The 13,905-nt window shown below is 43.6% G+C and overlaps 1 protein-coding gene across 4 annotated transcripts in view; it reads left to right on the forward strand.

Annotated features, from left to right (window-relative positions):
• The window catches only part of LOC1270838 (zinc finger protein 423 homolog), a 79,143-nt gene that overhangs the window by 54,075 nt on the left and 11,163 nt on the right, over positions 1-13,905 (forward strand). For 3 of the 4 annotated variants that reach the window (XM_061656898.1, XM_061656899.1, XM_061656900.1), the window contains exon 4: positions 9,209-9,633. In XM_061656898.1, coding sequence (XP_061512882.1) covers positions 9,209-9,633 — 425 coding nt within the window. Of the gene's footprint in view, positions 1-3,342; positions 4,258-9,208; positions 9,634-13,905 lie in introns of those variants that run through there. The other variant, XM_061656901.1, reaches the window with a different exon arrangement.

The following is a 13,905-nucleotide window of genomic DNA, read 5'->3' on the forward strand; positions in this document are numbered from 1 at the left end:
TTTTTTTTGTACCGGACAACATCTTTTCGCGATTTTTGCTAATTGATTGACAGTTCGATGCGTAAAGTTGCGTGCAGGCGCTAGAGGTTTGCCGTCAGCTTGGAGAGTCTTTGGCTGAACGCGATTTGCATAATGTAGATTGACTATGCAAGTTGACCTATGACCTAGGCAGGGTAGATCGTGACAAAATACCACGCAATGCATCTGTTGCATCACATTAGAATTAATACGACTTCATCGGAGTTCTGAGGATAAGATAGTCTCGCAAGAGTTAATTTCTTATAAATAATTATACCATTTAAGCTGCTGGAGCAACATGTACGTCGATCTACTTAACTAGAGCAAAATATTTTCCGAAAAGCTGTAAGATTGGTGACTATATTATGTATTTCGTCTTGTATTCAATTTTCGCTGTAAAGAAGGGGATTGCCTTAGCTTATTTGAACATTATTCAACAGTAGTGCTCAACTTCATACCTTTAGCGCAAATAGAGCCTCCAATCCTTCCACAAAGAGTGCCAACTTCTCAAGATATAGTAATAAATATTTGTTCGAACAGTAAGTTCTTCAGATTTATAGGCAAATAATGCCAATTAATGTTTAAAAAAAGGGGATAAATTGTTTTAAAACAGTAAAGTTTTAAAAAGTGGCATATAGTTGTGATTTGCCCTCCAAGGTAATTAACACAATTATCGTATATTTGCACAAAAAGCGCCAAGCCTTAATATCAGGTGATAAAATGTACTGTTTTAACCTCAAAATAGCGTACCACATGCTACATTTCAATTGTCAACGCTGTGCCACACCACCGTCAATCCGGCAGCCACACAGCACAGAGAACACATAAAGTACATTTAGTTGCAACTTTTCACCTACCATCCCCCCCCCCCACTCCATTGCTCCATAGGGTTGATTTGGTGACTTTTTAATTGAAATTACGATGTGTGTTTGTGTGCAATGGAATAAATTGTTTCCCTGTGTCTGATAGTGTCTCTGTCGGACTGTGTTGGTGTATGTATCTCTATTTTTGGGGACAAAAATACATCACTGTGTGGCAGCAAAAGTAGTGAACACCACCAGTAAGTGGAACTTATTTTTCGGACAGTGAGGGAAAGAGAATGTGTATCACAACCGCATTTCCTCCCCAGGTCCCCTGGATGGCACACAGACAGTAAAATTTCGATACAAATGGGAAAATTTTGTACAATTTCGCCCACCGATAGATTTCGGTGACCGGGAGAGACATGGCACATATCGTAGCAGCAGACACCACCGTGTGGTAAATGCATTCATCTGCCCGTGCACATTTAAATTCGACCGAAAACAGTCTGCGTGTGTGTGTGCATGGAGGGCGAACACAGCGGACGGCTGAAAGGGCTGTCCATCACCAAGGGATAAAAAAGGGCAGAATCACAATTGAAATCAGTATCCGGAGTGGTTTTGCAAATTGAAGCAACACATATTCACACACACACACACACACCCTGGCTTTGACGTGGGCAGAAACAGTTCCCAGTTCCCGTTGACATGTTGTTGTATACGCAGAGGCGGCAGAGGGATAAGGAACGGTTATGAATATTTCATTTCGTTCACCGAAATCAGAAACACGTAGAACGAAGCAGCAGAATTGTGGGCAGAGAAAAATCCAAAACCCCCAAAGCAGAAGAGCAGGGGTACGCGGTGGAAAATCGGAGCAAAACCACGGCGGACAGTTTTGTTGGGTTTTTCGGTATAAGTTGTGGTGCCGTGACAGGTTAGCCTGAACGGTTGTGGGAGTTGTTTAGCTGATTTTCGGCTTCCGACAGTTTGTGGGTGGAGTATTGATATTGATTTTTCATTTAAATGAGTTCGAAATTGCATCTAGAAGTTTGTTTGCAACAAGTTGCAGTTGGCAAATTTGGATACTGCAACAGATAAATCATTCAAAGCTTTGGACAAATTTTCCCAAAATTAAACTTTATAATTTTCAATCTACAAAACAAATATCTGACCACGCTGTGTGTCATTGAGTTTACAGTAAAAACCAAAAAGAGCTTCGCAGGAGGAAAAAAAACCCAAAAGTGACAGCCGAAATAGAAATTTAATTCACCTTCAATCCAAAATGGACGCCAATCTGCCAAAGGGTCCATCCTGTACTACTGCCAGACAAAAAGCATTAATTCTCTTCTTTAAGATTTTTTCACATTTCAAACAAACCAAACCGCAAAACCAGTCCCCCTTCGACGAAAAACGGAGCCATCGGATCACGGAAACGTGAAATCTGTCGGCGTAATTTAATCCTTGCTCTCTCTCTATCGCCAATTGGAGACTGTCAGTTCCTGCAGGCACTGTTACCTGCCTTGGTTTTTGGTAAGAACTGTGCCGTTCCCTTTGGTTTGCGCCCTTTCAACAATTAAGCCTTTATTTTTTGTTGGATTGTTGCGCGAAATGAATCCGCTAACTGGGGCCGGGCTGCCTTTTTCCGCGGCAAATGCAATTGGTGAAACACAAACAAAAAACTGAAACACAATGAATGCCGCCATTTCTAACTAAAGGATATGGGATACGGGAAAAGGATTTCCTGTTCACTGTTGTTTTGGGACGACATGCTTTGCCATTCTTTTATGCCATTCGATCGCGATTCCATGTCAAGTAGAGAATTGAATTATAAAAGCTCGTATGATAATAATGTATAATTATATATACCCTCGGGTGTGGGCAGTGCCCTACCGGGAGTGTCCTGTGTGATAAAAGCACCCAAAAATCCAGCCCATTCCTCCCATTCCCCGTAGAATGCTCACAAAGTCCCCCGAATGTTCCTTTGTTCGCTCTGTCTTCGACTAATTGTCACCTGCGAGTGAAAACAGGACGACCGGACTGTGACTGTGTTCGGCGGCTAGGACTCACCGGCCGTTCAGCCCTCGGTGTGTGTTGTGTGCATGCCAGCAACACCATTGGGCAAGCGAAAGGTGAACCCAAAGGCCCCGTGCTCTGCTTGCTTCATTTATTTTGTTTATATTTTTCCTCACCGTACATAAGCCAAGCGCAAGCGGAAAGAGGAACAGCAGGCAACAGTAGAGGGGGGGGTGCTGTGGCACCACGCAACAACATTTCAACCCTCTCGATGGCACCAACCCACCACCGCTGCACTACAATGGCGTCTCGGGCGGTATCTCGGGGCGTAAGGGAGATCTCCATCTCGGTTGCGCTCCGTGCGCGCCCGTACGCCAATCGCAATCGCGCTGTCTCGCTCGCCGTTTGCGCGCCACACGGGCGCTCTCGTTCGCTCTCCCAAAAGCGGTTAGGAGCAACGGCAGCAGCAGCAGCACAACACACACTCGCAGCACGCATTCGAACGAATCGGTGTATGGGCGCGAACCCCGGGCGAGACCGAGGGCCAAAAACCCGGCACACCGATTCGTGGTGCGCGTCGTCGGCAACGCTTTGGTGGCGTTCGCGTCCCAACAGGGCTCTCATTCACCTTTCGGCAAGGTTTAGGTGATGATGTTGCGCTTCGCTCTCCGGTCTGTGCTGCTGCCTGCCTGCTAGAGCCCGGGGATACACCACCTTGGCTATCCTGTATATCGAGCTGGGTGACCTGTGAATGTGTGCGTTGGTGTATGTGTGTGTGTGTGTTGATGTGTGATACACAAGTGATGCTGCAGAGTGACTTCAACGGTGGCGTGTTCCGTTTGAGCAATTGATCAAAATTTTGCTGAGGAAAAAAACAAAATTTGATTTTTCTCGATTTTTTCCTCTTTTCCCGAAAACCATTAGTGTCCTTATTTTGGGTGCCCTCCGTCGCGCGTTGCCTTTGTGTGTGTGTGTGTGTTGTTTTGTTAGCAGTTTTACTACAAGTGATCTCGTGAGTGTGTTTCTTAGTGAATTTGTTTTACTATTTTACCAATGTTACTGTTACCTTGTTCCGTGTGTTGTGATTTGTGTTCGTTGTGAACGTTTACAAGTACAAGTTGTGAAGCGCCTTTTTGCCTCATTTTTTGCTTGGCCCATCATGTTGTGGGTGCGTGCAGGTGGTCCCGCCTTGTTCTGTTACAACGATTCGGTACTGTGCTGTGTTTCCGTGTGCGCTGCTAACTCCGTGCGCCTCGCTCCGTTGCGATGGCGCTGAAGATGCTCTACCGTGGCCCGAGCACCAGACTGGAAACGTTGATCGAGAAGATACAGCAAAACACGAACGCTTTCGGTGTCGGCGGCATGATTGCGCCCGGTGCATTGGGTGGTGGTATCGGTGCGATGAAGGAGTTTTCCCTCGGACAAGGTAGGATTTGAAGGGAGCGGTTGTAATTATGGCACAGAAAAGGTCCTCCGGTGTATTGTGGTGCGAGCTAAGGAAACATTCTAAATAGTGCAAAAGACTTCAATGCCCGATAATCATAGACAGTTTTTAATGTGACATTAAATATTTCCAATTTTTCACTTCTAATAAAACTCTGCTAATTGAAGGTGGCATCTAGCATGCAGTAAACTGATCATCTCTTTGTCATTCGTGATTGGTCCAGGTTGTTTGTTGTCTTCGGCTCACTTGGTCTGTGCAACTCGAGGCGAATGTTATACAGCCGGACGATACTGCCTTACGACCGATTCTATAGATCAAATTCCACATAGAAGAATTTTCATATTCCATATTTGTGCAATTAGATCTTGTTGGTTTATCAGCATTGGTGATAAGTCCAACTGTTTCTGATAAGAAAGGAATTGTTAATAGCTACACTCTTTCTTGTTCAATCGAATGCTATTATCTGAATAGGAAAGGATCGGTGATGTGATCAAAAGATGCGACGGCACATACCCAGAGCCGACCAGTTTGGTCGATTTATAGATTGAGCTAAGGAGAGATCGTTTCGTTACTAGGATAATGAATAGTTGGTATAAAATGGTAAAACGTGTATTTTTTCCTTTTTCTTCTTTCGGTGTTGATCGAGTAGGTTGTAACCGGTAGGCTTCCTAGACTTATTATCATTACATCATAACTGCAATAGTCAGAGTGCTTCCTACGGAAATAGAACCTGACCAGCCTTGTGAAAGTCGGCGCTTCTAGTTTATATCACGCTACTATCAGGCAGGCTCAATCTGCCGCTTTCAATTAAGGAGCCAGAGACATAGAAAAGGATGTCCGTTTAATTCACTCCAAAATGTGTGGCTTATTGTATAGTCAATATATATTATTCTAATTATTGTGAATATAGAAAAATATCATATCAGTATCATTGTCTATGTATCTATTTATAATATTTATTCAATTGTATTTATAGGATTTAATAGGATCTATACAATTCACAACCTTGAAAGCAGATTATAGTATCCTCTCTTTTCATATATTGTGTCACGTACATTCAAGGTATACGTTTGCGTTCTTCAAACCGGCCTAACCATTATTGAAGGCAAGAAATCTCAAACAAATTTGGAAGTTTATTTTCGTTTTCTGTTTTCTCTTCTCCTTCCTTTTGAGTTGGGTTTATTTCTGCCTAATAGATGTTTCATTGCGTCTAACAATAGGATAATGTGATGTCCTTGAAAAGTCAACTATTATGTCGTCAGTAACACAACTCAAACTCAAGGTTTTTGGCAGGATTAGATTGAGAGCTTAGGCACAGAATCATGGGTACACTTTGCAATTATGCTTTGATGTAATCGTGCTAGATCTGGGCGTACCAACATTTGTGATCAATCAGTATGTTTGAGGTAATACATACCGTTATGTATTATTACAAAAAATATACAAGAATAATAAGTAGGATTCATTTTATGACGAAGAACAACATGAATCGTCTTTGTTTTAAATTTGTGAAACGAGGAGAAAAATAGCCGAGGTACCATAACTACATAAATAGAGTGCAACAACTTCGTTTCCAAATAAAACAATTAATTTGTCCCAAATATTTAATCTAATGTGCCTCACTCCAAACACCGAACGACGCACTCGTTTCTTACCCTACTGAAAACAAAACTTATCCTCTAATCATGTCTATCCACTACACCACAAAACCCTCCTAAAACTCCCATAAATCAGTTTAGCCCTTTATTAACCGGAGCGGGATTCATTTACACAAACGCCACACGACTTTAATAATGCCGCTGTGTGGCGACAAAACTCGCCCTCTCTCGACACAACACAGATCCAACCAACCTCCTCGTGAGCAGTATGATGATAGGGACAAAATTTAAATAAAAAATTACCGCCCCACTGTAATTACACCACGCGGCAGGGTCCAGCCAGCCAGTACCCAGCAGCACGCGAAAGGAAGTTTCAATTAAAACGCAAAGCAAAACGCTGTCATCGCAGCACCACCAGATGCGCCACGGCGCGACGGTCGACGACGGCTCAAAAAGATCCGTTCCGCTGATCGTATCGCGCCACGGTGTCCCTCCCTGGGACATGGGGCCAGTGGACGGTGGTCAGCAATCATCAGAGCAAGATCACTCACACAGCCCCGATCGGTAGCCGGAGGGAGACGTTGCGAGTTTGAACATGAAACAATTGATAATTCCCCACACTCGAAGCGTTTTATCCCACTTTGCCACTTGACTGACTGCTAGGGGGAAGCTTTCTGGGGGTGGGGAAGAGCAATTATGACATTAAGGTTTTAATATCAAGATTAAAGACGATTTATCGTCACATCAGCACACCCGGTCAAACATCGCTTTTGCACATCGCTCCTTCGCCTCGGTGCCGCGTGAGTTCTGTCCGTCACCAATGAGATCGGGTACGGCGGGGCCCAACATGCCCAACATCAAAACCGGAAACAGGGGGGCCACCAGGAATTAGTGTGTCCACGCGTGGTTGCAAGGGAGCTGCTGCTGCCGCTTCATTAGCAATATGCAGCAGTAAGTGATAAAAAGAAAACCGGATATACCCTGTTGACCTTTCGGTGCTGCGCGGATTAACGAATCCCGGGCGGCCACAGCACCAGCTGCAGCTGGTGTGCTGTGGTGTGGTGGTGGCGGTGGCCTCCATTAACACATGCACACACATGAGCGCGCTCTGGGAGGCAATTAAATTAGAAGCGATTTTCATTAATTCATTTGCCTCCTGCGCGGGTAGCGTGTGGGGCGCGCAGACCATACGCATCATCAACACCTACTGTGCGCGTACACATACGCACGCCTACTACGATTGTTGTGGTTTTTGATGGAGAACAAAATAATAGTTTCAGGTTAATTCTGAGCATTATTACAGGGTTTTCCAGGAGTTTTCATAGCTGTGGGACACTTTGTTGACTCTTTCTTACGCGAAATGAACTTAATGTAATGGGAATTGGACTCTATAGCACCCTTGTTGGACAAATCTCCTCCAGGAATTTCCACGGAGCCTGTCCAAAAAGGGTTCACTTCCAATAAGAAAGAGTCAGGAAAGTGTCCCACAGCTATGAGAACCCCTGGAGAACCCTGTAAAATAATTATGATATCAGTTTACATGGATTAAATCTTGAAAGAGAAGAAAAATCCGCAAGTAATGAAATAATTTTAAAATGTTTGTACTTTTCCGCTGAACAAGACAATCATCTTCCACAACCAAAACCTCCACCAGAAGGCACCACTTTAGCGCACAATAAAAACCCCGCAACAAGGTTCGCCTTTTATCAAGCCACCCCTAATTGGCCTTAATGTGCGGAAAATGGGTCTTCTCACCAACTGAAGCGGGCGGGGGGGAAGGGAAATGGGTTCACACTTAACCTCACACTTCCGAGGTCCCTTCCTTTTGGTATCGCGCGTTTTAGGGCGCACGCCAGCTCTTTGCGCATGGAAATGAGGCAGTTTAATTTGAACCAGCGAGATAGGGCTGTTCGTGTTTGTCAATTGGCGGCAGTCCATCAGTTTTTTTTTACTTCGTGTCCCTGGTCCAAAGTGATACAATTAGGTGGTAATGAAGTGTGTGGGTGGGTGAGAAAAGTAAAGGGAAGAAGGAGGGGAATGGTTACTTAAGATTAATCAAGAGCGAAATCCCCACCCGAGCGGCGGATAAAGAACAGAGCACGGTGCAGTAGCTTTGGGCGGGGAGGCCTCCAAACAGGATGTAAATAATTGTACTTGAGATGTGTGTCTGAGTGAGTGTTTGTTTGTTGTAGGTGACGCGGGCCGGATAAGGAAATTAATTTACACTTGGAGTTTGGTGTGGTGCATCTGTGATCGGCGACCGTCCGTGAATGATAAGACAATATAAATTAAGGAATCATTTTGTAAGGCACAGCTTAGTGCGATACTCAGCATACTGTGAAGGTCTTGAATATTGAGTTCAACCGTCTGTTATACCCAGAGAGAGAGAGAGAGAGAGAGAGATAATCATTCCAAAATATTTATGTATGTGAAAAATGATAAATCACTGTTAGCTTGCTGAACACATGCTGAAGCGTCCTCTGAAAGTGAAGCTCCAAATATGCTCCACAAATCAAGACATCAATTTTCATGTTAGCGTTAGGTTGTTAGTATCATGCTGTCTTATCCTTTTACCGCCGCTAGCGATGCACATCAACAGGTCGTAAATTTAAATTTCTCCTGCTTTCGGCTCCGTAAAAGGTATCCTTTTTATTTCGCTCTTTCCACCCATTGACATCTTGAGGAAAGAAAACAACGCACACTCGAGAAGAGCTAAAAAAAACAAGCTCCAAATAACGAATACGAATGACTGGATGGATGGATAGATTGGTTGATGGGATATCATTTGTTGATGGCATTGCAAATGAGGGTGGAAAAGGAAAAGATACTCAAAACACATAAACACACACACAAGAACAGAGCCGCAAAGGAGGAAAGATTGCAACTCTAACCTCCTTCCTTATCTTCCCCCTGATTTGTTTTGTTATCTTCACAAGGATAACGGGCAGAGATTGAATTTATTATCCCATCGTATGAGCAGGAGACGAACCCCTTCCAATAGCATTGTTGCTGGTTGGTAGCACAAAATAATAGAAATAATGCAAATTCATGCGTGAAGTGTGTTTGTGAAAATTGTGATTGATAACATTAAGAAATGGTGTGTCATTATCGCTTGCCTCTTTCATTATTGTGTGTGTGTGTGTGTGTGTGTGTGTGTGTGTGTGTGTGTGTGTGTGTGTGTGTGTGTGTGTGTGTGTGTGTGTGTGTGTGTATGTGTGTGTGTGTGTTTGTGTGTGAGTTTTTAATCTAATATCTAATCAATCAATTAACCTAATTTTTGAAAACAAACATTGAATTTTTCTTCACTCTCTCTTCACTTCTTTACACTTATACAGAGCTATACTCGTCCCACACTTCGTCCAGCTTTTCGCCCTCAATTTCGGACGGCATGACAACGCCCAACTCGATACCCGAGCCAAACGATGGGTCAACTACGCTCGATTCGGGCGCCGCCGGTGAAAAGCAGTACCGGAACCATCACCCGCATCATCAGCTGCACCCGCGGCATGTCCATCATCTGCATCATCGCCGGGCCGGTGGTATCGGTGGACATTCTTCGACCGGTGGCAAGGAAGGTGGTGGCAAGTCGTCCTCGAAACACCATCAACAGCATAATAACAACAACAGTAGTAACCACCACAATCACAACAATAACAACAACGGCAAGGGGCTGGGTGGTGGTGCCGGCAGCAGCACCTACCATTGCCAGTTCTGCGAGAAAACGTTCCCGCGGCTTGGCTATCTGAAGAAGCACGAACAGGTAAGGAATGGTTTGCTTTATAAAACTGAGCAGAATTGTTGCTGATAAGCACGAAAAGGGTTGTACTGCGAATTTTTGCTGATTGGACGTCTTCCCAAGATGACTTGTTTCTCTGAGATATCCCTGAAGTCTCTAACAGAAGTATGTTATTTTGAGTTCAAAGAATGCAATAAGGGATAGATTGCTTTAAAATCTAAACAGAATTGTTACGTATAAATACGAAACGTTGTGAAGATTAGCTGGTCTATAGCCTCTCCAGGATGACTTGTTTCTCTGGGATATTCATATCTGAAGTTCTCACAGAAGTATGTTATTCTGAGTTCAAAGGATGCCATATCGTTTCAATCATACACAGACTTGCTGAATGGAACGTCGCTAAGCTGTAGTCTCCGCCAGATAACTTGTTTCTTTGTGATATTCATCCCCGAAGTCATTCGAATTTCTCACCGAAATATGTTATTCTCAGGTCATCGGATTTATTCTTCAACAATATTGTCCCACTTGATTTACAGGGTTTTCGAGGATAATATAGACATGTTCAGCGAGTTGTAGTTTTGTTCAGGCGTATAATACTCTTTCAGCGAGATATAGAATTGTTCGGAAGTAGGCGTTGCCATGTTCAGCGATTCTGTAGTGCTGTCATTTGTTTTGTTTACACACTGTGTCGCAGGGTTCAATTTTTCATTCTTTAAAATCCTAAAAGTAGCTAATAATCATTCCCCAAGCTATTTAATACATAAAGAAGTTGAAACAAACATATTTTTTCGAAACCCGTTTGTTTACCTCCTGACTTCAGAATGATCCAAGCTGAAGTCCAAGGGGTACGAAAATGGCAACCTACTCCCAACGCCTACTTCCGAACAATGTCTATATAAAGCTCGAAAACCCTGTATTGGATGCCTCATAGTACACCCTTCTGTAAGGTTCTCTACGATGAATGTCCCTCTATGCTGTAGAATCTTGCGAGGATCACCTTATCAAGACTTCTTGAACTTTATGCCTAAACAGAAGATTCGGTTGTACTAGAAGGAGTTACTTCGTACAACGTATTTAATTACCAAAACAATCAACCTCAAGGTTTCAAAGCAAAGATCTGCCGGACACTTATTACAAAGTCCACTAGAATGCCCTTCCCTGTATTCCACCACCTCACAGAAAAGACACCTTATTGGGAAGTGTTTAAAAACCTGTTGCACGGTAATCGATCGATTAGTCGCTCCGATGCTCCGATCGGCAAAAGAGCATAATTGCGATTCGCGTGATTGCTGGCATTACCCCGTTGCCAATGAAACAGAAACAAGAAAAAAAACCAGCCCGCTCAAAGTCAAGGTAACGTCCAAGCAGCCCTGTGTCCTGTCAATCCCTCAACACGTCTCCCGTGATGGTCTGGCGATTGGACATTGATTTGTGGTGGCGCTACCACCACTTAACCGTGACAAACGGATCAAAAGCTGTCGTCGTCGTCGTTCATGTTCCATCACACCCCATGCCCGAAGCGATCCGGAGTTGATCATTTGGGTGACACAAAACAAACAACCGACGGAAAGGTGATGTGTCTGTGTACAGTGCGAATGGCATAGACGGGGTGCAAGGGGACGACAAGGACGCGACATGTTGTGGAGCGATTTAAGGAATTTGCAACCCTGTTGTCGGCTGTTGTGGTGGATATGTTGTCGAGCGGTGGAATTCAGACTTTCTTTGCTCACTTCTGGTGAGTGTGTGTATGTGTGTCTCGGGTCACCTTAAGCCCCGCGGACGGGGGGTTGGCACCTTTGGGACCCGCGCAGAGCACAGGTTTTAACGACCGATGGACAATTAATTAACCTACCTTGCCAAGAGGGAAGGCAGGAAATTGCGATGCTCTTTTGAAATCGTCCGCCACCGATACAAATTCCACCCGTAGCGCTAAACGGGCCGCTCGGTCCCGGTCCCGGGGTCCGGTTCGAAAACGATCGATAAAATTGTCACCCCGAGTCACCCTCCAACAGTGGTTGGAAAGTTTGCACTGAACAACAGGTGGTCAATCAATCATGGCACAACCGTCCAACCATTATCGCCTTAGAGCGAAAGGAAAACGGAAGAGGATCTCTCCTGGGAAAACGGGACCTGCCAGATGCGCGCTGCCCGTTGTATGTGTATAGGCGCGACGGGTAATTAAAAGAAGTAAAGCGCAACTCTTCTCCTTCTCCGAGCAAACAATTACACGAAATCTGAAGTCGCTGACTAGGAAGAGGTCATGTTTCAAGTGCGAAACTGTGCGACTCCTTTGACGGTCGCACCTTTGACGTGTACTAATGAGCGTAAGATCGAACCTTCTGTCCAGGAAGGTAGATATACTCGGGAATCGTCATTAGAGAGACAGCTCTTCGGAAGGAATGTGTCCGCCGTGGGGTATCAGATTACATGACATTGATGGCTGGCTTGAGCACTTGTTGCTCAAACGTCTTATCAATGAGTGAAGGATGAGCAATTTTAGCATTCCTTAGCATAATTTACGACACTTGTTGTACGACAGCATTCTCCTGGTGTGTGTTCGCAATGTTCTCTGGAGGTTGAGTGAGCTAATCCGAGTGCATTAGAGTATGATTGAGTTCATTATGAAGGTATTGAATGTTGTGTTCCATCTATTTTGTCCATTCACTGGATAGATATTTAACCGTTTATCTCTATTGGACTTTTTTTTAATCTATTTTTGTTTCCATTGTCATTTTTGTTTCCTTTTTTAACGACTTTTATAGTTATTAATCACCTTAAATGTGATTTCTTTTAATCTTATTCTATAGGCATTGTCTTTCTTGCATTTTTCTTTTCCTATATTCTTTTGAATTCTTAGTTGCGACTTTCCCCAAGTGACATTTGCACGAAATTATTTTCCCATATCTGCTCGATTATTACTCGATACGCTTGAAATTGTGAATTTGTGTGTGATCAAGTGTGTTGAAAGCGCCAAGATTTGGTGTGTTCGTAAATTAGAAGTTTCTCTATCGATGAACGATGCCGTCGAGCTCATTTTTCATTCATAGCTATGGTTTTTTTTTATAAAAAACAAAAGATAATTTTTTGTGACGTTATTCTATAAAAAATGGGTTTTATAAAATGGGTACTTGAACAACTATGATGATAGGAAACATCATTTCCGAGCGAATATAGAAGAAAGTAACGAAAAAGCCGCACCACAGTTGATTTTAAAGGACTTTTTCTAAATTGCCTTAAACTGGTGCAGTTTAAGGGAAGTTTAAGGCTCCAGTTTAAGGAAATTTGCTCGAATTCCCGATTATTCGTGCTCGAAAATGTCAATTGGGTTTTCATTGAAGTTCAAATTAAACCAATCTGAATGATTTTAGTATGAAATTTTACCTATTGGATTTATTTGCTTTCCAATATACTTCTGGCGTAGTTCTACTCAGTTCTGATACATGGCGTTACTATCTATTATCACTGACACAAAATGATAAATTGCTTTCAAAATCTTAAATATTAAAAGATGTCCTGTATGCAACTACTTAAACTCCGATCTCAAAGAACTACGCAAACTACCCGGATCTACACATCAAAGAACGATCCAAAAACTACTCCACCACAAGAAGTACAAGACGTCTTAACTGAACCGTTCAAAACACGGCATGTTTACACAATAGTGCCAGTAGTATATAATTTATGTGACAGCCCCCAAGAAACTCTTCCTCGGGAAGCGGGGGAGCGGCTACATATCCTGTCCAATTTGTATCTTCATGCTCATGCTCCCAATGCCCTTCGGTCACTTCTTACGAAACAAGACACTGGAATTGGGGTGGCGTCAGGGAAGGAAAGTTTGCTTGTAAAGTTGTCTCTTGAAGTTACAGTCGTCTTGAGTCGGCGGCAGCGCCTTCGAAGCGGGGTCGATTGTTGTCTTGGGTTTTGTGTGCGTTGTGTGTTTGTGTGCCTGGTGACTTCCAAAGTAAACCCCGGTAGCTGCTTTAGAAAGGGCAGTTAACGGCAAGCGCAACCAGTCACAAACCGGGACAGCGACAGTTCGGTAAACGGCAACTGTGTTCCTCCTCTGTTCTCTCCTCCCCAAACAAAGGAGATGTCTTTTTCCAAGACACTTGTACCCTGCCCGGTAATGACCCGTTTGTTCAACTGTCTTCGACTTGAATGTTTCTAATGTCAAAAGATTCTAACCTTTATTTGTCCTCCCGTTAAACTCTTTCTTCTACGCTCCAAACAACTTGCAAATGAAAATCAAAGCAAAAGTCGTACAAAAACCACCGGTGTGGGTTCCGTTCCGAAAGG

The sequence above is a fragment of the Anopheles gambiae genome, chromosome 3 (genome assembly GCF_943734735.2).
Source record: "Anopheles gambiae chromosome 3, idAnoGambNW_F1_1, whole genome shotgun sequence".
Lineage (NCBI taxonomy): Eukaryota > Metazoa > Arthropoda > Insecta > Diptera > Culicidae > Anopheles > Anopheles gambiae.